At 50.1% G+C, this 20,435-nt stretch overlaps 1 protein-coding gene across 2 annotated transcripts in view; it reads left to right on the top strand.

Moving 5' to 3' along the window:
- Positions 1-5,405: 5,405 nt before the first annotated feature.
- Positions 5,406-20,435, top strand: part of Acot11 (acyl-CoA thioesterase 11) — a 57,689-nt gene continuing 42,659 nt past the window's right edge. Inside the window, exon 1 of one of the 2 annotated variants that reach the window (XM_021160095.2) lies at positions 5,406-5,645. Coding sequence is in view for 1 of the 2 variants with exons in the window: in XM_021160094.2 (XP_021015753.1) it covers positions 8,454-8,486 (33 nt within the window). In the remaining variant the exon portion in view is untranslated. Of the gene's footprint in view, positions 5,646-8,332; positions 8,487-20,435 lie in introns of those variants that run through there. The other variant, XM_021160094.2, reaches the window with a different exon arrangement.

The following is a 20,435-nucleotide window of genomic DNA, read 5'->3' as shown; positions in this document are numbered from 1 at the left end:
TGGGTAAGAGCACCCGACTGCTCTTCCGAAGGTCCAGAGTTCAAATCCCAGCAACCACATGGTGGCTCACAACCATCTGTAATGAGATCTGACTCCTTCTTCTGGTGTGTCTGAAGACAGCTACAGTGTACTTACATATAATAAATAAATTAAAAAAAAAAAGAGGATGGTTGTGAGCCACCATGTGGTTGCTGGGATTTGAACTCATGACCTTTGGAAGAGCAGTCACTGCTCTTACCCACTGAGCTATCTCTCCAGCCCGAGATATTTGTTTAATCTTAAACAACTATGCTTTAGAAAGAGGATTTTAGGGTTGAAGGGATGGCTCAGCGGTTAAGAGCATTGACTGCTCTTCCATGGCAGAGCTGGAGTCAGACACAAGTCCTCAGCTTTCAGTCTAGGGCTTGGCTCTTTTGCTCATAAAAGCCACTCTGACTGAGCACATATTTGGGGCTGGCATGGAGTCAGATGCCAGGGCAGAGACAAGTCTTCTCACTGCTCATAGTTCCAAGTGCAGGAGGGCAGACATGTCAAGGAACCCATATAAGTAGTGTGGTGGGTATATGATCCTGTTGTCTAAAGTTTGGAAATGAGAACCGTCTTTTAAACCACAGTCAGTTAATACTGCTTTCTCCTTCTTCTCACTTCCCTTCATAGAACTTCCACTAATGTCAGGAGGTATTGGAATAGCCGTGGGCTTTTGTGATACGGCTACAGAGAAGTAATGCAAGTAGGATTGGAATAACAATAGATACTTGATTAATTCAAAAGAAGCAGAAAAAGATGGTAAAGAGATGAGTAGATAAGACAAAAACACTACAAAAAGGTAGATCTAACTTAAGTCTATCAATAATCACATTCCATGTAAATAGCCTAAATATCTCAGCAAAATATCAGAGATTGTCAGACTAGATTAAAAATATAAGACTCCAGGGCAACAATATTAACCAACCAGTATCCCCAGAGCTCCTTGGGATTAAACCACCAATCAAAGAAAACACATGGTGGGACTGGTGGCTCTAGCTGCATATGTAGGATGGCCTAGTAGGTCATCAATGGGAGGAGAGGCCCTTGGTCCTGTGAAGGCTCTGAGCCCCTGTATAGGGGAATGCCAGGGCTAGGAAGCAGGAGTAGGTGAGTTGGGGAACAGGGGAAGGGGGAGGGGATAGGGGATTTTTGGAGGGGAAACTAGGAAAGGTGATAACATTTGAAATGTAAATAAAATATCAAATAAAAAAAAAAGAAAAGAAAGAAAACCAGGCTGGCCTTGAACTCACAGAGATCCACTTGCTTCTGCTTCTTGAGCATTGGGATTGTAGGCATGGGCCACAAGCCCTGTTAGCCCTGTTATATCTTGATTATATGAACTGAGGTGGGAAGAACCGCTCACTGTGGGAGGCACCATTCCCTAGGAAGGGGAATCTAACGGTATAAGACTGGAGAAAGCCAGCTGGGCATGCTGGCACACACCTTTAATCCCAGACTCGGGAGGCAGAGGCAGGTGGATTTCTGAGTTCGAGGCCAGCCTGGTCTGCAAAATGAGTTCCAGGACAGCCAGGGCTACACAGAGAAACCCTGTCTTGAAAAACAAAACAAAACAAAACAAAACAAACAAAAGCCTGGAGAAAGCCAGCTGAGCACTAGGATGCATGTAGTAGTCAGCTGTTCTCTGCTTGTGAGAATGGATGTAATGTGACCAGATCTTTCACACTTCTGCAGCTGTGACTTCCCTGCCAGGATAGGCTATAATCTGGAATTGTGAACCAAAGAAATGCTTTCCCTTAGGTTGCCTTTGCCAGGTGTGGTTTGACTATGCTTGGCCCAGGGAGTGGCACTAGTAGGAGGTGTGGCCTTGTTGGAGGAAGTGTGTCCCTGTGGGCATGGGCTTTGAGATTCTTGTCCTAGACGCCTGGAAGTCAGTCTTCTCTTAGCTGCCTTCAGAACAAGAAGTAGAACTCTCAGCTCCTCCTGTGCCATGACTGCCTGCATGCTGCCATGCTTCCCACCATGATGATAATGGACTGAACCTCTGAACTGTAAGCCAGGCCCAAGTAAATGTTGTCCTTTACAAGAGATGCCATGGTCATGGTGTCTCTTTACAGCAGAATAACCCTAACTAAGACATCAGGGTATCTTATCATAGCAAAGGAAAAAAACAAAACCTAAGCAACTGGATATCTTTATTATAAGTTTTATTTTATTTATTATTGTATATGATATGATACAATATGTTAAGTGTTGTGTGTGTGTACACGAATGTGCATATAGAGGGCAGAGAACAACTTTTGGAGGTGAGTTCTCTTTCACACTATGAATTTCTGGGATCAAACTCATATTGTTATCCTTTTTTTTCCAAGACAGGGTACCCCTGGAATTCTTTAGACCAGGCTGTTCTCGAACCCAGAGATCCACCTGCCTCTGTCTCCAGAGTTCTAGGATTAATGACTCCACCACTGTCATACTGGTTTTGTTTGTTTGTTTGTTTTGTTTTGTTTTTGAGTCAGGGTCTCTTTATGAAGCCCTGTCTATACTTGAACTCACTATGTAGATCAGGCTGACCTTGTACTCACAGAATTCCACCTGTTGCTGTCTCCTTAGCGCCAGGATTGAAAGTGTACACCACCATACCATTTTAATTAATTAACAAAATTATTACATTCTATTTATTTATCTTGTATAAGCGTGAGCACACACACACACACACACACACACACACACACACACACACAGACATGTTCAAGTGTCCTCAGAGGCCAGAGACATCAGATCCTCCTGCAGCTGAAGTTACAGGAGCTGGTAAGCCATCCACTGAGGGTGCCGACACTTAAAAGAACAGTGTGTGTTAGCTCTCCACCGCACTCTCTCCAGTTCCTTGTTTATTTATTTATTTAGTCTCTCTCTCTCTCTCTCTCTCTCTCTCTCTCTCTCTCTCTCTCTCTCTCTCTCTCTCTCTCTCTCTCTCTCTCTCTCTCTCTCTCTCTCTCTCTCTCTCTCTCTCTCTCTCTCTCCTCTCTCTGTGTGTATGTAGGTGTGGATAAGGGAATGTCACAACGTGTATGTGGAAGGCAGAGAACACGTGGGGATCGGTTCTCTCTTCCACCGTCTGAGTCTCAGGAATTAAACTGAGGTCATCAGGCTTGGTGGCAGGTGTCTTGATTTGATGAAATACCTTGTTGGCCCAATAATACACTTCTAGCTTAACTATAAATCATTGGTTCTCAACCTTCCTAATGCTGTGACCCTTTAATACATTCCTCATATTGTGGTGACTCCCAACCAAAAAAATTATTTTTGTTGCTACTTCATAACTGTAATTTTGCTACTGTTGTGAATTGTAATGTAAATATCTGACATGCAGGAGATCTGATATTCGACCCTTGTGAAAGGGTGGTTCGACTGGGTTGTGACTCAGAGGTTGAGAACAACTGCTATAGATTAAGAGAAATCACAAGAGCCACGCAAGGTCCATTAGCCTAGCCACAATTGGCAAGGTTCCAGGCCAGTTCTAAACCTAGCCCTGTTTCAAAGAAAGAAAGAAAGAAAGAAAGAAAGAAAGAAAGAGAGAGAGAGAGAAAGAAAGAAAGAAAGAGATGCCAGCGGAGTGACAGCAACGGTTGTCTTTGGACCTGCACATGTGGGGCCTGCTCACGACACACATGAACATACGCATGAACACATACCCCGCCAATCCAGAACGATGCAACTAATATGGCCATTTTTTTTTTTTGTAAAATAAAAGACAGTTTGAGGGCTGTGTAATTCATTGGCAGAATGCTTGCTTGGATACCCAGAGCTCTGAGTGAAACCTTCCCCCCTCCATCAGACTGGCACGCCTGTAATCCCAGCACTTGCTGGTGGAGGCAGGAGGATGAGGAATTCACAACCATCCTGGGCTACGTAGGACTCTGTCTTAAAAGGAACAATAACAAGGTAGGGCTGAAGGCTGGGATGATAGCAGACTTGATTAGGCCATGGATTCATTGCCAGCTTCACAAAAAGAAAGAAAGAAAAAGATAACCCAAATATCTATAGAATTCTCTACTTGGTTCTGGGGTCACCCTAAAATCAAAGTAAGCCATTGTTCACAGCAGCCTACTGGCACTCTACCTAAGTGGAAAGTCCCCTTCCCTGCAAGATCTGATAGTCCCACAGGGCTCCCGGTGTCCTTGGATGTGTGTCGTGTGCATTTGGGAAGTGATCTCGTATCATTTGCTGTCTCTGACACCCAGGTATCTGTTGAGCCGTGGCTGGTCCTCCATACTGCCAGATGAACCTGAGCTGGTCTGAGGCTGGCTGCTGCCAAAATCTGTGGGTGGGTACCTGTGGCTCTGGCTGTGAAACCCTAACTCTCAGCATGCTATGGTCATACAAGTGACCAGGGCAAGACCTTTGTTGTCACCAGATGTCCCCACTGGAGGGCTTCTGGGACCCAGTGTGAGTAGCCCCAGTAGGTGGCTCTCTACTCTACAGCTATCCTTTTGTCTCCTGAGTGGTCTGGGCAGGACAAGTTCCCAAGGGCTTCTTTGGGTCTCTGTCTGCAGGGACAAACCCCTCCTGGCCCCACATCCCTGTAGAATGTTCTGGCCTGCCAAAGACCCCCCTCTGACCCTCTGTTTCTCTTTCAGGAATCACCATTGTGTTCTATCTGGTCCCCTCTGAGTTTGACAGATGTGCCAGTGTCCCAAACATGGAACTAATGGGCATCTGTTAGGTGACCCTCCAGTCCTACAGTTGTGTTCATAGCATGTAGTTCATACTGCACTGATGGGGAAGGAGGGATGTGGTGGGGGACTGCATCCTTAGCTCTGGTCTATCTGGAAGCCCTTTGTGTTAACAGGGGCTCTCACTGAGTGAGGAGCGCGGTGGATGATGTAGCCTTTGCCCAGTTCGGAACCATCTATTTTTCTGTTTTCCCCTCACCCCAGTAATCCTAAGGGTGTACTGGGAGTCCTGTTTAGCACGTCATCCCAACACACAGCCACGGTTATAGTTGGATAGCAGGTAAATACAAAGACTAGTAGGCACTGCTTTATAAGTAGCTCTCTATCCCAGCACTAGGGAGGCAGAGGCAGGTGGATCTCTGTGAGTTAGAGGCCTACAGAGGTCTGCAGAGCTAGTTCTAGAACGGCTCTGACTACACAAAGAAGCCCTGCCTTGGAAAAATAAAAATAAGAGAAAAATAGTAGTAGTCAAGTTTGCTTCCAGTGGTGACCAGGTGCCCATTTTTTGACCTCTGCCCTGTGACCACGGATTGACAGCTCTAGGGCTGAAGTGTCTACTGCCAGGCGGCTGGGAGCCTGCCCTTCAAAATCTCCCACAGGGGACGGGGACCTCTGAGATCTGCTGAACCTTGGCCCCGGGTAGCCCCACCCGTTCCAGGCAAGGGAGGGAGGGCAGAGATTGGCCCAGGAACTGGTCTGGTCGCTCCCGCCTTCTCGTCTCCAGCGTTGCTTCCGCCAAGCTCCAGTCTTCCCGCAGCTGCTGCTCGGAGCACCTAGGGTGTCCTGGCCAGCCGTGGGGTCAGGATTGTCCCAGCACTTGGGTAAAAAAAAATGCTCTCGCGCTGCTCCTCCCCTTCTGGAAAGGCAGACCTGTCCCTGGCATCTCTGCTCCATTGAACGCCTCCCTGCTCTTTCCCAGGACAGGTCAGTTTCTGCAGTTTCCACTCAGTCGAGGGGTGCTTAGGTGCGGGCCTTCGTGAGGATGGTGGGGGTGGGGTGGAGAGGGGAGGTTGTCCCAGACTTACCACCAGAGATCTGACGGCTCAAGACTCCTCAGGTGCAACCTTGTGACGTGGCATAGTGTGAGGTGGGAACAATTCCGGGCCCAGCCCCTCAGCTGCGGGCCATGGGGAAGGTCCACTCTTAGCCTGAGCTGGCAGAGACTAGAATCCGTGTATCAGAACCCATCCGGTAGGATGGTTTTTTGGGCTGACTAAGCATTGCTTCCCTGGTCGTCTTCCACCTTCTCTCCACCTCCATCACCGTCCCTGGGTCAGTATTCTTCGCCTTGCGGTTCTTTACCGGCTTTTTGTCCACAAAGGGTGGGGTTTGGATCGTGAGGGCCTGGCTCTGAATGCTGTCACCTCCGTTTCCTCTTCTGCTGGTGTCACTACTCTTTTTCTTGGCCCCTCCCTTCACTGATGCCCCACCCCCGCCTCTATCTCAGAGCTTCCTTTAATCAGCCCGGCCACACTCCAGGGCCCCAGAGGCTGGGGGCCTCAGAGGATGACAGTATTCCTGCATGCATTCATTTAGGCATGTACTTCCCCTCAGTATCCCCTCACCCTTTTGTATGTCACATCCCTCCATTCCTCTTTTTCTAGATGCTCACTGAACATCTACAATGTTCAAGGTGCTCATTTTGAGAGGCAGGGTGTTCTGATGAGTCTGTTCCATTTCCACTGCTGGCTTACTTGAGGTAAAAAGGGGACATTGACATAAGAGAAAAAGCACTAGACAGGGGACATCGTCTTCCATACACTATGTCTTCAAGCTCCAGCACACAGAGAGATACAGGGCTGTAAAGTGTGTGGACACTGGTGGATGCTCTTATGCCTACTACTAGGGGGAGGCCAAGGAGGACTTCCTGGAGATGGTGGCATTTCAGCTGCTGCTGCTTTGATGGCAGACTGTCCAGACTCTGGGCCTCATTACAGTGTTCCCACTCTAAAGTGCCATTGGTCCATCTCAATGGCCCAGCAGAATCTCTAGGGATTTTGTTCGATAGGCAAGTTCTTGGGCCTAACTTCTCTGTTCTCTGAAACAAAAACCTTGGCGTATGGGGGCTAGAAAGACGACTCAGCAGTTAAGAGCACTGGCTGCTCTTTCAGAGGAGCAGGCTTCAATTTCCAGCACCCACAAGACTGCTCACAACCATCTGTAACTCCAGGTCAAAGAGACCTGATCTCCTCTTCTGACTTCTAAGGGCACACAAAAGTGGTACATAGACACATACGAGGGAAGAAACACCCACACATATAAAATTAAAAAGAAAATAAAAAACCTGGGTGAGATTCAGCACCATAGATGTTACCCTCTGGGGACCTGATGCAGGCTGAAGTTTGGGTTATTCTAGGACCTAGGACAGACATTTGCATATAGGGCTGTGGTCTGGGTATTGGGGTCAGAACCAAGGATGAGGGAGATGCCCTTGGGGCTCAGGTGAGTGGGAAGGAGAGGGAGATGCCAGTGGCAACATCTCTGAAGCAACAGATGGTCAGAACTGCTGAGGGCTCACGGGAACCAGTTCAGACAGGTCGTAGCTCCGTGAGGAGCAGGAATCTCGGCAGAAAGCTCTTGTTCTCTGTTGTGTGCTCCTGGATCAGCCTCGCTGGAAGTCCTCTCTGATGTCTAAGCAACCCCAGCCCACTGTGTGCTGTGTGGCAGGAGGAGGTGAATGTGGCTCTGGGTTTATGGTAAGGACTGGGATGTCTAGACGACTTCCACACAGTATGCCTTTTCCACCTTGGGGTTTCAGTTTGTCCATGTCTGCTGATCTGTTCCCATCTGCTCCATAGAGGCCATGGAGCCTTGGATACATCCCTTTCCAGCCCCAGGGATCATCCCTGAAATGTAGAAAGAGGATCAGCAGGAAGCCTGAGTCACAGCAGGGGTCTGGTGCTCCGGGACTTGTCCTCAGCCATCTGGTCACCTATTCCCTTTGACTTTTTTAGTCCTGACCAGAGTGTGTCCAGTCGTCTGCCTCAAACCTCTTGCAGAAGTGACAGAGGACAGGGAAAGTCCTGGAGGACTTTCACTCGTTGATGGCCATGGGTGCTGAGTACCACGTGGCATACTGGGTGTACTTTGACAGGTGCCTCATTTACAAGAATTACCTGCTTATAATGAAGTGGCTGCCAGGGCCCCGTGTACAAACTCTGTTCAGCAGTTGCTGGATGCGAACAACCTGGGCCCAGGAGCCAGTGGGGTAGCACTCTGGAAGGTGAAACCCTGGCAAGTGGGTCTGGTGTCTCTCTAGGAGGCCTTGGCAGCTCCCTGGCATCCTGCTACACTCCAGCCTGCCCTCTTGTGGACGGATGGACTCCCTGGCAAGAGAACGGGAGCTCTGGGATTTCCATTCTGTTAGGCAAGGACATGGGTAGGGGGCTGGAGTGGGGGCTGGCATTTGCCTGAGTCTAGAGACATAGAGTCCGGTGGTGCCAGTAGGTGGGCACCAGGCCCCACGTGACTGTGGCCCAGTTGGCAGGTGCTAGGGAGCTTTCTGTGCTGGGGTTGGAGGGGGGGCCCTCTAGAGGGCGGATTGAGGAGAGGCCAGGACATGGGGCGGAGATATTAACAGCTGGCTCCGGAGGGCGGGGACCTTAGGAGGAGGAGCCAGGAGAAGCCGGCTGCTTTTGGACTTGCTGGCCGTCCCGGGGCTCAGGTGACCAGCAGCCCTTTAGGAGCCTACAGACCCCCCCACAGCCTGGCAACCCAGCAAACGGAGCAGCAATGATTCAGAATGTGGGCAACCACTTACGAAGGGTATGGACTGTGGGTTAGGGTGGCCTGGGAGACCAATGGGTCTCCTGGTGTGGGGGCCCAGAAAGTAGATGCTTTCCTCTAAAGTCAGGATCTGCATCTTTAGTCGGGATCTGTCTGTAGTCTTCTTTAGAAGGAGATATCGCAGAACCCATGGAAGTTATAACTAGTAGTCTTAAGTTATAACTAGTAGTCTCCCCAAAGAGCCCCGGGACAGTAGACTCCCTCCGGCTGGCAGTTTGTGGTGAGGTGGAATGGAATCTTCTGTAGCAAGTTCTGGCATTCTGTTTGGTTGAGTGTGTATGTGTGTGTTCTGTGCATAATACTGCTGCTGCTGCTGCTGCTGTGTGTATGTCTTGTTACAATTCAGCTGCTGCTGCTGTGTGTGTGTGTGTGTCTCCCTGGGTCCTGGGCACAATCCTGCTGCCATCTGAGCTCTGGGCCTCATCACTTCTCCCGCTCAGGACTCCAAGGCTACGGCCTTGACAGAATTTACGACGTGAGGGTGTGTGTACAAGGCGAGAACAGGAGAGTAAGAACACAGCCTGTGAGGGAGAGGCCATGTGGAAAATGTCCTATGCTATGACCTTCGAGAGTATTTTTTTTTCCTGGAACCTCCTAACTGGGACTTTGGAGTTGAGATACGTGCTGAGGTCCCAGAAACACCCAAGTGCACAGTGGCTCATTGGGGGGCCTTTGGCCTGGTGCCTGGAGAAGGGCTTGGGACAGGCTGTACCGCCAGTGCTGGGCAAGAGTATCTGCCAACTGAGGTCGGTACAGAAAAGGCCTTTTAAAAAAGTGCCCTGGCTAAATACACATCTCACCTGTCCTTTCCCCTGAGCGGCATCCTTGCCCAGCCCGGGCTCTTTGTACTTTTAGGATCTCACCCAGCTCCTTCCATCTGCTACCCAACTAGAGGTTATCTCTGAAAAGCTAGCTGTGGTGTGTGCCCACCCGTTCAGTCTTACCTGGCAGGTCCCCATCTCAGTGGCAGGCTTGCCCAGCTCTCTCCACACCCCACCATCCTCCCTCTGTGTTCACAGCAGCAATGTAGGGATTGTTTTTTCTGTCTTAGTGTTCCACCTTGGCTCTCTCTAGCTGCCATACATTCTGTACCTTCCACCAGTGACCACCAGTGACCTTGGCCTCCCTTGCACCTCCGTCAGCCTGCCGTCTCTTTGGCGGTTTCCTTCTTGGCCCTCGGATTCAGCTGGGATGCTGCCTCCTCTGGAAAGCCTTCCTAGATTTCTTATGACACTGTGCTGTCTTTGTGAGCCCCGCTCTCCCTAGGATGGAAGATTTGGTTGTGTGTCTCTCTCTTCTACCCCAGTAAACTTTACAAGCTGTGCTTGGTATACCTAGTCCTGGTCAGAGGCCAGGGGATACCTAGGGAATGAATGTGGACAGGCAGTTTCTCTGCCATGTCCAGGATGGAATCTGAGCTACTGGGCCTCTTGCTTCTGTCCCCCGAGCCCAGGATAGAGTATGTCCACGCTCTGACTTTGCCACAGAGCATGCTCTGAGTGTGCCCATGTTAACATCCTCAGTTCAGTGAGGCAGGTCCACTTTATCAACCTTGTGATGGCTGTCAGCTGTCTTTGCTGTCAGATTGTCTGAGTTCAGGATCTGGGTATGTCTGTGAGATGGTTTCCATAGAGGTTCAAGTGAGGAGGGAAACCCACACTGAGTGTGGATAGCAGATTCCTATGGCCTGGACCCCATAAAAAGAGAAAAAAGAGCATGTATCTCGGTACCAGCATTGTCTCTCTAGGCTTCCTGTCTGTAGACACAGTGTGACCACCTGACACCATCATTTCCTTGCCTTGTAGACTGTGTTTCCTCAAACTGTGAGCTAAAACGAGCCCGTATTTCCTTCAGCCGCTTTGTTAGGTACTTGGCTATAGCATAAGAAATGTAACCAGTACGTTCCCCACTCTACTTCTGTCTCGCCACACTTGTCCCGGATGAGGAATAACTCAGGCTCAGAGGGGTCAGTGGCCTGTCTAGGGTTACAGAGGCAGAAAGTGGCAGAGCTGGGATTTGAACTCAATAGTTCTGGTTCTAGAGCTTTCTGGACACCAGGCTTAGCCAGGCAAAGGCTGGTGAGCAACATTCCAACTCCGAGTCCTGACTCAAACTCAGCTAGCATCCAGCCTATGGTGATGGAGCCGCGTGTTGGATGTGGAAACTATGCCCCAAGGGCCCCAGGGACTTCACATTAGTTAAAAATGATACTGATCACCATCTTTGAACTTATGCCTGGTTGGCACATCTTGACTTTCCGTAGCGTCTATTTTAATTTCCTTTGCTCCTATGGAAAAAAAAAGGAGAGTTTGGGGGCATTTTCTTTTTTGGGGGGACTGAACTATTTTTATTTGAGACAGGGTCTCGTGTAACCCAGGCTGGCCTCAATTGATGAAGATGTTGCCAAAGATGACTTTGAACGTCTAATCATCAGTTCTAGCCTGGTCCAGATCAGCTACCAATGGTGCTTGGGGACTGTTTTGAGTACACAACTGTTGATGAGCTATTTGGCCCCATTCGCCTGAGACTCCTTGCTCAGGTGCTAATGTCAAGCTGATGGAGACTGGAGCCAGCAGCATGCATCTGTGCTCTGCTCATTGGCCTGGGTGCTGCTGCAGACCTTCTTACGACCCACCACTTATCCGAATCTTAGGATAGCTGGAGGGCCCTCTCCATACTTCATCCTCCCCAGCCCAGACTACACTGAGGTTTGGGAAGTAGCCCATGGATTAGAATCTTGCCTTTCTGTTGTTTTGAGATATTCTCACTCTGTAGCTCGGGATGGTCTTGAACTCCTGATCCTCCTGCTTCAGCTTCCTGAGTCACGGGAGTGTGCTATCACGTTAGGGTCTCATTTCCAGGTCTGGGAAGTTGGCTCAGTGGGTAGAGATGCAATGTACAAACAAGAAGATACGAGTTCAAATTCCGAGCACCTATTCAAAGAGCTTGGCATAGCTGTGTGAGCCTGTAATCCCAGCCTTGAAGGGTAGGGACAGGCAGGTCCTAGGGACTGGCTAGGATTCCAGCCTAGAGAAAATAGTGAGCTTCTAGTTCAGTAAGAGATCCTGTCTCAAAGCAATAAAATAGAGACGATCTCAGACATGCGCATGGGCATACACACCTGCATGTTCACATGTTCTACACACTCATATAAAACACATGCAAACATACACAGGAAAAAAATTTTTTTCACCCTATTGCTCACTGTGTAACTTTAGGCCAGGTGTTTGTCCCTTGTTTGTCCCTGAGTCCCTGTGTGTAGGTGATCCTAGAAAGTACCCCAACCTTGAGTCTGAATGTGAGGAGTTGGCAAACCACTCTGATGGTGGTCCTGACTGTGTGGTGGCACTCTGATGGTTGTCCTCACTGTGTGGCAGGGGTGCTTCAGGTGTGGGAGGGGAGGCCTACCAATAGAAAATGCTAATTAATGCCTGTCATACAACAAGAGCTCAAAATGGCTGACCCCAAGGGCTGGAAGAGCTTGTGGTGGCCCTAGAAGGCTCGCTCTGCAGGAAAATTGAGGCTCAACCATTAACAGCTTTCTCGGGAGCCACATATGAACCCCAGCCTTAGCCATGGGCAGACACCCAGAGTGTTCTCAGTCTGTTTGATGATTTGGATTTATCCTTACAAACCCAGCTCAGCCATCACCTTCCCTTTGACTCCCCATCCTCCTTGGCTCCAGACAATGCCCCTTAGAATGTTATGCCCAGTTCTTTTGTTCCCTATGTGGGTGTTTCCTAGGGATTGGCATATCTGTGTAGGGCAAGTCCTGGAGTATGCTCGCTTGTGACAGCATAGATCCCAGCGGCTGAGCTAATAGAGAGACTGTAAAGGCAGGCAAACCACGACAATGGAAGCTGGCATGAATGCTGTGAATATCAGTAATAATAAGTGCTGCCTGGGTCTGAGCATGCATGAACTCAGTCCTTAGAGCTCTGAAGCAGAGAATGCTCTTGTGCCCTATATTAAAAATGCATTGGGGGCTGGGCGGTGGCTGCTGCACGCCTTTAATCCCAGCACTCAGGAGGCAGAGGCAGGTGGAGCTGTGAGTTTGAGGCCAGTCTGGACTACAGAGCAAGTTTCAGGACAGCCAGAACTACACAGAGAAACCCTGTCTCGAAGAACCAAACCAAACCCACTAAAAAAGAAAAAAAAAAAAAAAAGGATGAAACAAAACCAGAGAGGTTAAGTCACCTTCCAGAGGCCACACAATTGTCAAGTGGCACTGAAGGGCTTTAAACTCAGGCTCTCTGGGGAGCAGGGACTGAGAGGATGGGTTCGGGGTCCTGGCTAGGTGGTATCTGAGCAGGGGCCTGGAGGCTGAGGGGGTGGGTCTCAGGGAGGCTCATCCGGGCAGAGGGAAGTGTTCTCTTGTAGGATTTAAAGCAGAGGAGTGCCAGGCATCTGAGCTGCTGAATAGACTCTCAGAGTGTAGAGTGGCCTGAGCCAGCTGCCAGTTGGCTGAGGTTGAAGCCACGGCAGTGGCCTTGAGTCTGGGTCGGTGTCTGGAGCATTGTGGCTATTTTCTGTGAGCTTTCTGGGGGTTCTCTGATCCCTTGGCTTAGTTTATTTTTTAGTTATTCCAATCTTTGAAACAGGATCTTATCATGTGCCACCGTGGTTCCTTGGCTTAGTACCTTGTCTTCATTGATTGGCTGGCCCCCAGGGGTCCCAGTTACCTTCCTGTCTCAACAGGAAGTTGTGTTAGGACCATCCAGGAGCTCATGAGGCACTGAAGGAGGTGCCTGGGCTTGGGCAGTTGCTAGCCTGGGGCCATATTCAGCTTCATTTTGACTATGGAGGCAACCCCAGTGAGTGGACTTGCTGTCATTCCTTGTACACAGAGTGTAGGTGGGGGGGACCCAGGCTGTCTGAGCTGACCCCACAGCACACGACAGATTCTGTACCACTCATCTGTGCCTAGGGCTGTAGTGCAACTATGTTGCCTCTTAGAGCCTTGGGAGAGCTGCCGGCTACTTTGCTGGAGAGTGAAAGGGTCCAGAGATCAGCCTCAGAGGCACCAACTCACTTGGCCTGTGTAGGCTGCAGCCTGCTCCGTGAGCCAGATTCCACGTCTGCAGGCCTCTTTGGGGTAGGCCACAGAACTTGCATGTCACTGGCCGTGGTAAATAATCATGTCCCGTTTCTCATCTGTCTGTGGGTTTCCTCTGTGGTTCAGTGACAGGGCTTGTCGGTCAGGTGAGATGATAAGATGATGGTATCTGCTGAGCCTCTGCTAAATGTCCTGTGTATTTAAATCCCTAAGTGCTTTGTGAGGCTGCGGTGTTCAACTGGCTTTACAGATGAGAGAGTCAAGGCCCTGGGTTTACATCACTTTGAACTAGTTAGAGGATTAAACCATCTTGTCCAGGGGCTGGAGAGAAGGCTCAGTAGTTAAAAAGCACTTGTTTGGGGGGGGGGTATAGAGGACTTAAATACCTAATAAAAACGTGGTGGTGGGGGGGTGGGGGGTTGGGGGGTGTGTGGGGGGGGAGCACTTGTTACTTTCCAGAGGATGCAGGTTGTATTCCCAGCAACCCACATAGTAGCTAAAAACTGCCTGTAACTTCAGTTCCAGGGAATCCAGCGCCCTCTTCTGGCTCCACGGACATCGGGCACAGCTCCAGATGTACATGCAGGCAAAGCACCCAGGCACATAAAGACAAATAAGTTAAAAAATAATAATCTTGCCTGACCGCAGCTCCAGCTGGGCAGGACCCCGGGTGCTGTGGCTTCTTACCATGTCCTAGGCTGACCTGGCTGAGCCTGACATCTTTGTCTTAGGCATGCTCTGCCCTGTGACTGCAGGACAGATGGCACAGCCAGCTGGGTCCTCTGCCAGTCCCCTGGCCACAGGCCTGTATGTGTGTCCCTGCCATTCCAGGAGTAGCTTCTCTGCAGGTAGATGATGACATTAGAGTCATGACAATGATGAAAAGGACCAGACTTTGGGGACATTGGCATGAGCCAGGCCAGACCTGTCCTCTAGGGCCCCTAGGCTGATGGGACAATTCAGGTAGGTATAAACTGATAAAGACATCGTGGCTAGACTGTGGCCGAGGAAGGCTGAGGTGGCCCTCATCACTCAAGAGGGGTCCAGGTAGGCTTCTTGGAGTAGGTGACATTTGGCTTAGCCTGTAAGTTTCTCTAGGGAAGGAGGCACTTGTGGAGGGCTAGGAAAGAGCCTGTCTGACAAGGAAATGGTGTGTGACCCCCTGAGGACTGGCTTTCTGGCCCCCTTCCATATTATATAGGTATCTTTCCAGGAGCTTCCTCGGGAGCCTTAGTCACCATCAGTGGGTCATAAATTCATCAATGAATGCTACTCGAGGCAGTCCTCAGTGGGCAGGGCTGTCGCTGGGAGGGAGAAAAGTAGGGCCTCAGCTTCGGGATGTTCTGTAGACAACCCAGCTTTAGCTTTAGTCCAGTGCTGGAGGGAAACCTGTCCCTGTCAGGATTTATGATTGCGTACTGAACTCCAGTAGAATGACCGTAAGGGCTGCCAGACGGTAGAACTGTTGTCTGCTGGTCTGCTCTCACCCGCCCTCCACTCTTATCCCTGCTCTGTATTTGAGACCTCTTGGCCTCGAACTATGTGGCCGAGGCTGTCCTTGAACTCCTGATCATTGTGCCTCCAACTCCCAAGAACTTGCTTATAGGAGGGCATTACTGTTGACTTTCTTAGGGTACTTCTTGCCTCTTCATGTGGACATTCCCTTCACAGTTAGAAAAGTTCTGTATGAACCTCACCTTGGCTCTTCAGAGACCTAGGGAACCAGCCCCAGACTGGGGGCCCAGATGAGACCTTTGTTCCACCTGCTCACTGGGGACCTGTGGGTCCATTCTCACATCTCTCTCTCCACTCCTTGGCCTTGTCCTATCTGTGACTTGAGAACAGGCTGTGATCCACCCTAGGGTGTGGTCTAGCCTGGGTCAGAGGCCTGAAGGGGGAGCTCCCCATGGGCCTCCATAAGGCAGCCCTGGCTTCCCAAAGTCAGGTGGCTCCTCACTTCCTTCAGATCCCTTATGAGGCCTGAAGAGACCAGACTAGCATCTTGTTCTTCCTAACATACCCTGTGAGGTGTGTGTGTGTGTGTGTGAGAGAGAGTGTTTGTGTGCACGCAAGTGTATGTGTGTGTGTGTGTGTGTCTGTCTGTCTGTGTGTGTATATATGTGTGTACCTGTGTATGTGATTGTGTATATGTATGTATATGTGGTTGTGTATGTGTGAGTGTGTGGTGTGTACATACATATGTATGTGAATGTATGTGTAGGTATGTATTTATATATGTGTGTAACTGTGTGTATATGTGTGATATGTATTGTGTGTAGGTGAGAAATTCTGATTGGTTCTTTTCTTTGTTTACATGTGTCTTGCACACACGTGTGAGCAGTGCACACTGGCGGAGGCCAGAGGAGGACATCAAATATCCTGCTCTGTCACTCTACTTCTTCCCTTGAGACACTGAACCTGCTGCTAGACCAGCAGCCAGAACTGCACCTCCCACCCCCCACCCTCATCACATTGATGGACTTACAGGTCCACACGGCCATAGCTGGCTTTTCATGTGAATACTGGTTAAACTCATGATTGAGCAGCAAGTGCTCTTATCCACTGGGCTGGCTCCCTACCCCTCTGGCTGGTTCTTTGCTAGCTCTCTTCCAGACTCAGTGTCCTTCCTATCACTGGGAATATGGGGTCCCCAGGGTCCCTGTAACTGAGCTGCTTCATATCATCTGATGTTTCCATGATGGAGAAGGCGCATTTTAAAAGAGTAAGTGGTAGGACTCAATGGGTAAAGGTGCTTGCTGCTAAGCTCTGTGACCTGAGTTCCATCCCTGCGGTCCACGTGCCAGAAGGGGGGGGGGCGGGAATTGAGAACTGACTCTTACAAGTTGTCCTCTGACCTTCACACGGGCATGCCTCACACCCTACCCCCAATACACACAAATAAACACAATGTAATAATTTTCTGTTCAAAAGAGAGCAAGTGGTGAGCCAAAGGTTTAATGACTGTGGGCCAAGGGGAGGGACCATCTTTAAAGGAGCCAGGTGTGGTGGGAAAGCCCCAGTTGCTTTTCTATGGCATCCCAGAGCCCCCCCCCCGCCCCCCCAAGCCCTCTGAGTCAGCCTAGTCCAGCCCTCCTGCTTTGAAGATAAAAGTAAGGCTTGCAGGCAGGCAAGGCTGAGAAGGTGTGTCTCACTTGACAATGGAGTTTGAGCCTGGTGTCTTGGCCCTTTGGATGGGGAGTGTGCAGTCATGACATGGCAGTTTGGATATCTTTATCTGGAAAGAGTTTTCAAGCCCAGGAGGGACCCACTGGTTATAGCAGCTCTGGCTGGGACCCAAAAGGCAACTGTGGAGAGTCTCTGCAGTGCCATGTGCTGGGGACCTGATCCTCAGAGTTCCTTTTGCAACACCTGCGTTGGGTGACCTTCCCTTTGCCCTTTACTGGTCAGTCATGGTGTGGGCATGTTCTTTCTCTCCTGTTCATGTTTCCTTTCCCTCATGTGTTCAGTTTGGATCACCGTTACCTGTTACTGAGTAGAGCTGAGGATAAAGAAGCACACAGTAGGCTCACGCCAGACAGAAGATTTTTCTTTCTTTCCTCCCTTCCTCCCTCCCTCCCTCCCTCCCTTCTTCCCTTCTTCCTCCCTTCCTTCCTGCTTCAGCCCCGCTTGCTCTGGCCCAAAGATTTTTATTTATTACATGAAATACACTGTAGCTGTCTTCAGGCACACCAGAAGAGGGCGTCAGATCCCATTACAGATGATTGTGAGCCACCGCGTGGTTGCTGGGAATTGAACTTAGGACCTTCAGAAGAGCAGTCAGTACCCGCTGAGCTACCTCTCCAGCCCATGACAGCAGATTTCTTAAGAGGATCTCTGAGCTTGTGCCCGAGTACTTCTTAGATGCTAGGTATCCATCACGTGGGCAGCTCTTTGGCTCTGGGGGGACCCTTCACCTGCCATACTCCTCTGCAGATGAACTAACACCAGTACTTCCCAGTCTCCATGAAAGCAAAGCCATTCCCGTCCCAGTTCACCTACCAGTGACTTCTTGTGTGGTACCAGTTTCCACTTGGCTGGCTCTCATCTTTTTTCTAAATCATTCTGACTGGACCCCTTCTCCTCCTCTCAGTTAGCTTCTTTCCCATCTGCCTTCATGCTGCCTCGTGTGTCCGGGAGCCGTCTGGGACTCTCCCTACACCAGGTTGATGGCGCCCTGGGTCTTTTTCAGACTTCTCTTTCATATCTACTCCTTATGTGGGAGTATGTGTGTCCCTGTCTGCAAGTCTCTCCCGAGACCGCATCTGCTGTCGTTACTAGGATTGCAATGCAAACCACCCTGAAACTCCATGGCTTAGCAAACCCATCAGTTTGTGATGCATTGTAATTTGTGGGTTGGAAATTTGGGCAAGGCTGGGCAGAGCTCTGCAGTGCAATTCATCTGGCCTGCGGGGCCCAGGTAGAGGTTATGGGTGGTGGTTAGCTAGTGAGTGAGCTTGCCTAGGGTCTAGTATGGCTTCACTGGCATTGTTGTGGGCAAGGCTGCAAGGTTGGGCTTAGCTGGGAATGTCATTCAGAGCATCCACGTGACAGTCTCAGGAGAGTTAGATTTCTTACCTGGCAGCTAGGTCCCCCAGAGGGGAGGCCTAGGGGATGCAGCAAAACGTCCCGTCCCGAGACCTGGGGTTGCAGGCATTGGTTGAAATGTCACTGAAGGTGATTCAGACTCAGGGGAGAGGATTAGACTCCTCCTTCTCTTGAGTCTTGAGAGGAGCCACGAGGCTCTAGTACCCTTTAACCTACTACAGGTGTAGAGCCCTGTGCCTTTCAGATGCCCCCACGTGCTGGTGGTTGTTTTTTGCTGGTTTGTTTTGCAGGTGTGTAGCCCCCTTTTCAACAGAGGGGTGCGTATCAGAACTGTGGTACATTCAGTGAATGTTTAACAATAGCTGGAAAGTGCTTGGTCCTTACCTCGCTCATTCCCCCCCCCTCCCCTAATTGGGTACTAACACTTCTCCCTCACCTCAAGCTCCCCCCGCCCCCACTTGCAGTACTGCAGCTAGCTGGACCTCTGAAATCTGCCCTTGGCCGGCCAACACTTTGACCAGGCCCTGCCCAAGTGCCATTTCTCCCAGCTAGCAGCATAGGAGCTCTGAGGACTCTCCTTGCCTCTCCTCATCCAAGAGGACACACAAGCACGCAAGTCCAACATGGAGAGATCTGAAAGGCAGGTCCCGTCTCCCGCCACTTACAGACTCTAGCACTTGAGTCAAATCTGCACTCTGGGGATCTGCCCAGCCTTGGGCCATGTGGACCAGGCTACCCTCCTGACTTCTTACCTACTGCCCTCTGATAGTCACACCAATCCTCTTGGGGCTTTGCATTCTCTCTCCTTAGAACCACACCCCTCCCATGTCTTTCCTAATTGCACCCTCTCATTCATTCATACATTAGCCAGTTCCCCACAGGAACCCTCCCACACACTACTGCCTCAGATTAGGAAAGTACCTTTTCCCTCCATCATATTTCGTTTTCTTTTCTTTTTAAATTTTATGTATTTATGTATTTGTTTATTTATTTATGTATTTATTTATTATATGTAAGTACACTGGAGCTGTCCTCAGATACTCCAGAAGAGGGCATCAGATTTCGTTAAGGATGGTTGTGAGCCACCATGTGGTTGCTGGGATTTGAATTCAGGACCTTCGGAAGAGCAGTCGGCACTCTTAACCACTGAGCCATCTCGCCAGCCCTTCTTTTCTTTTTGAGACAGGGTCTCATGTAGCCTAGGCTGGCCTTAAACTTGCTTTGTAGCTGGGATGGACCTTGAATTTCTGATCCTCCTGCCTCCATCTTCCAAATGTTGGGATAATACCACAACCGTTTCATGCAGTGGTGGGGCTCAAACCCAGGGCTTTCTGAATATTAGGCAAGCATGCCACCCACCGGGCCACACCCCTCGATGCTCTGTGTTTTCTTTCCTTCTTTAAATGGCCTTGTCTTCTTTTTACATGTCGTGAGAGATGAGATGGTCCCATCGCCCTGAAGAAATGAATGGGAGTTTTAACAGAGATGAACCTCAGTGATCTGAACAGTTGTTCTTTCTACCTATTTGCCTTACTTGGAATGCTCCAGGCCTGGTTTCTGACCAGCCCTCAGAGATCCAGCCCAGGCCACCAATAGTCGGTGCCCTCCCTGATCTCCCTCCGGTTATCTGTCCTTTCTGAGGGTCTGACACATTCCTTCTGGTTTCTTGCTCACAGGGTTGGGCCTCAAGCAAAACCCCAGCCTGGGGCTGCCTCCTCCGCACTGAGTCATTCCTTCCTCTCCTCCCCTCCCCCGCCGTACTGGGGCAGCAAGCCTCAGCCACCACAGCGCTACACTTTGGTTACAGTAGGAGTTGCCACAGTTGAGTTTGTGGATGGATGAAATCATGAGGCTGTTTTCACATAAACAGCTATTAAGGTAGAACCGGCTCAGCCCATAATCAATTTAAACCCAGGGGACAGTGACAGTGACAGTGACAGACACTGGATGCAGGGTCCCCTGCTTCGCTTTTTTTGTCAGCCTGCCAATGACCAGGCCCATCCTCATTGCTGCCATTTGGTGCAGCATGGGGCTCTACGGAACTGGTCCAGGTTCAGTCTCCACGGGCACCGTGGGAAACCCCTCCGGGCTCAATCTCCAGGTTCTCACTGGGCCCTGATGATGTTTGGCCTTGAACAAAAGCAATTTATTGAAGATGGTTTATTCGTGGCCCAGGGGCTCCTCCTGGTGCCCACCTTGTTGCCACCGACCCTTCCAGCTGCTTTCTAGTAATTCCAAGAGTCTGTTTCCTTCCTGAGGTCTGGAACCTTGAGTAGCATGGCATTCTGGCAGTCCTCAAGTGCAGGGTGCCTGCAGAGGACCACAGA

Source organism: Mus caroli, chromosome 4 (genome assembly GCF_900094665.2).
Source record: "Mus caroli chromosome 4, CAROLI_EIJ_v1.1, whole genome shotgun sequence".
NCBI lineage: Eukaryota > Metazoa > Chordata > Mammalia > Rodentia > Muridae > Mus > Mus caroli.
The sequence above is the reverse complement of the archived record's forward strand: the minus strand, read 5'-3'. Positions and strand labels throughout refer to the sequence as shown.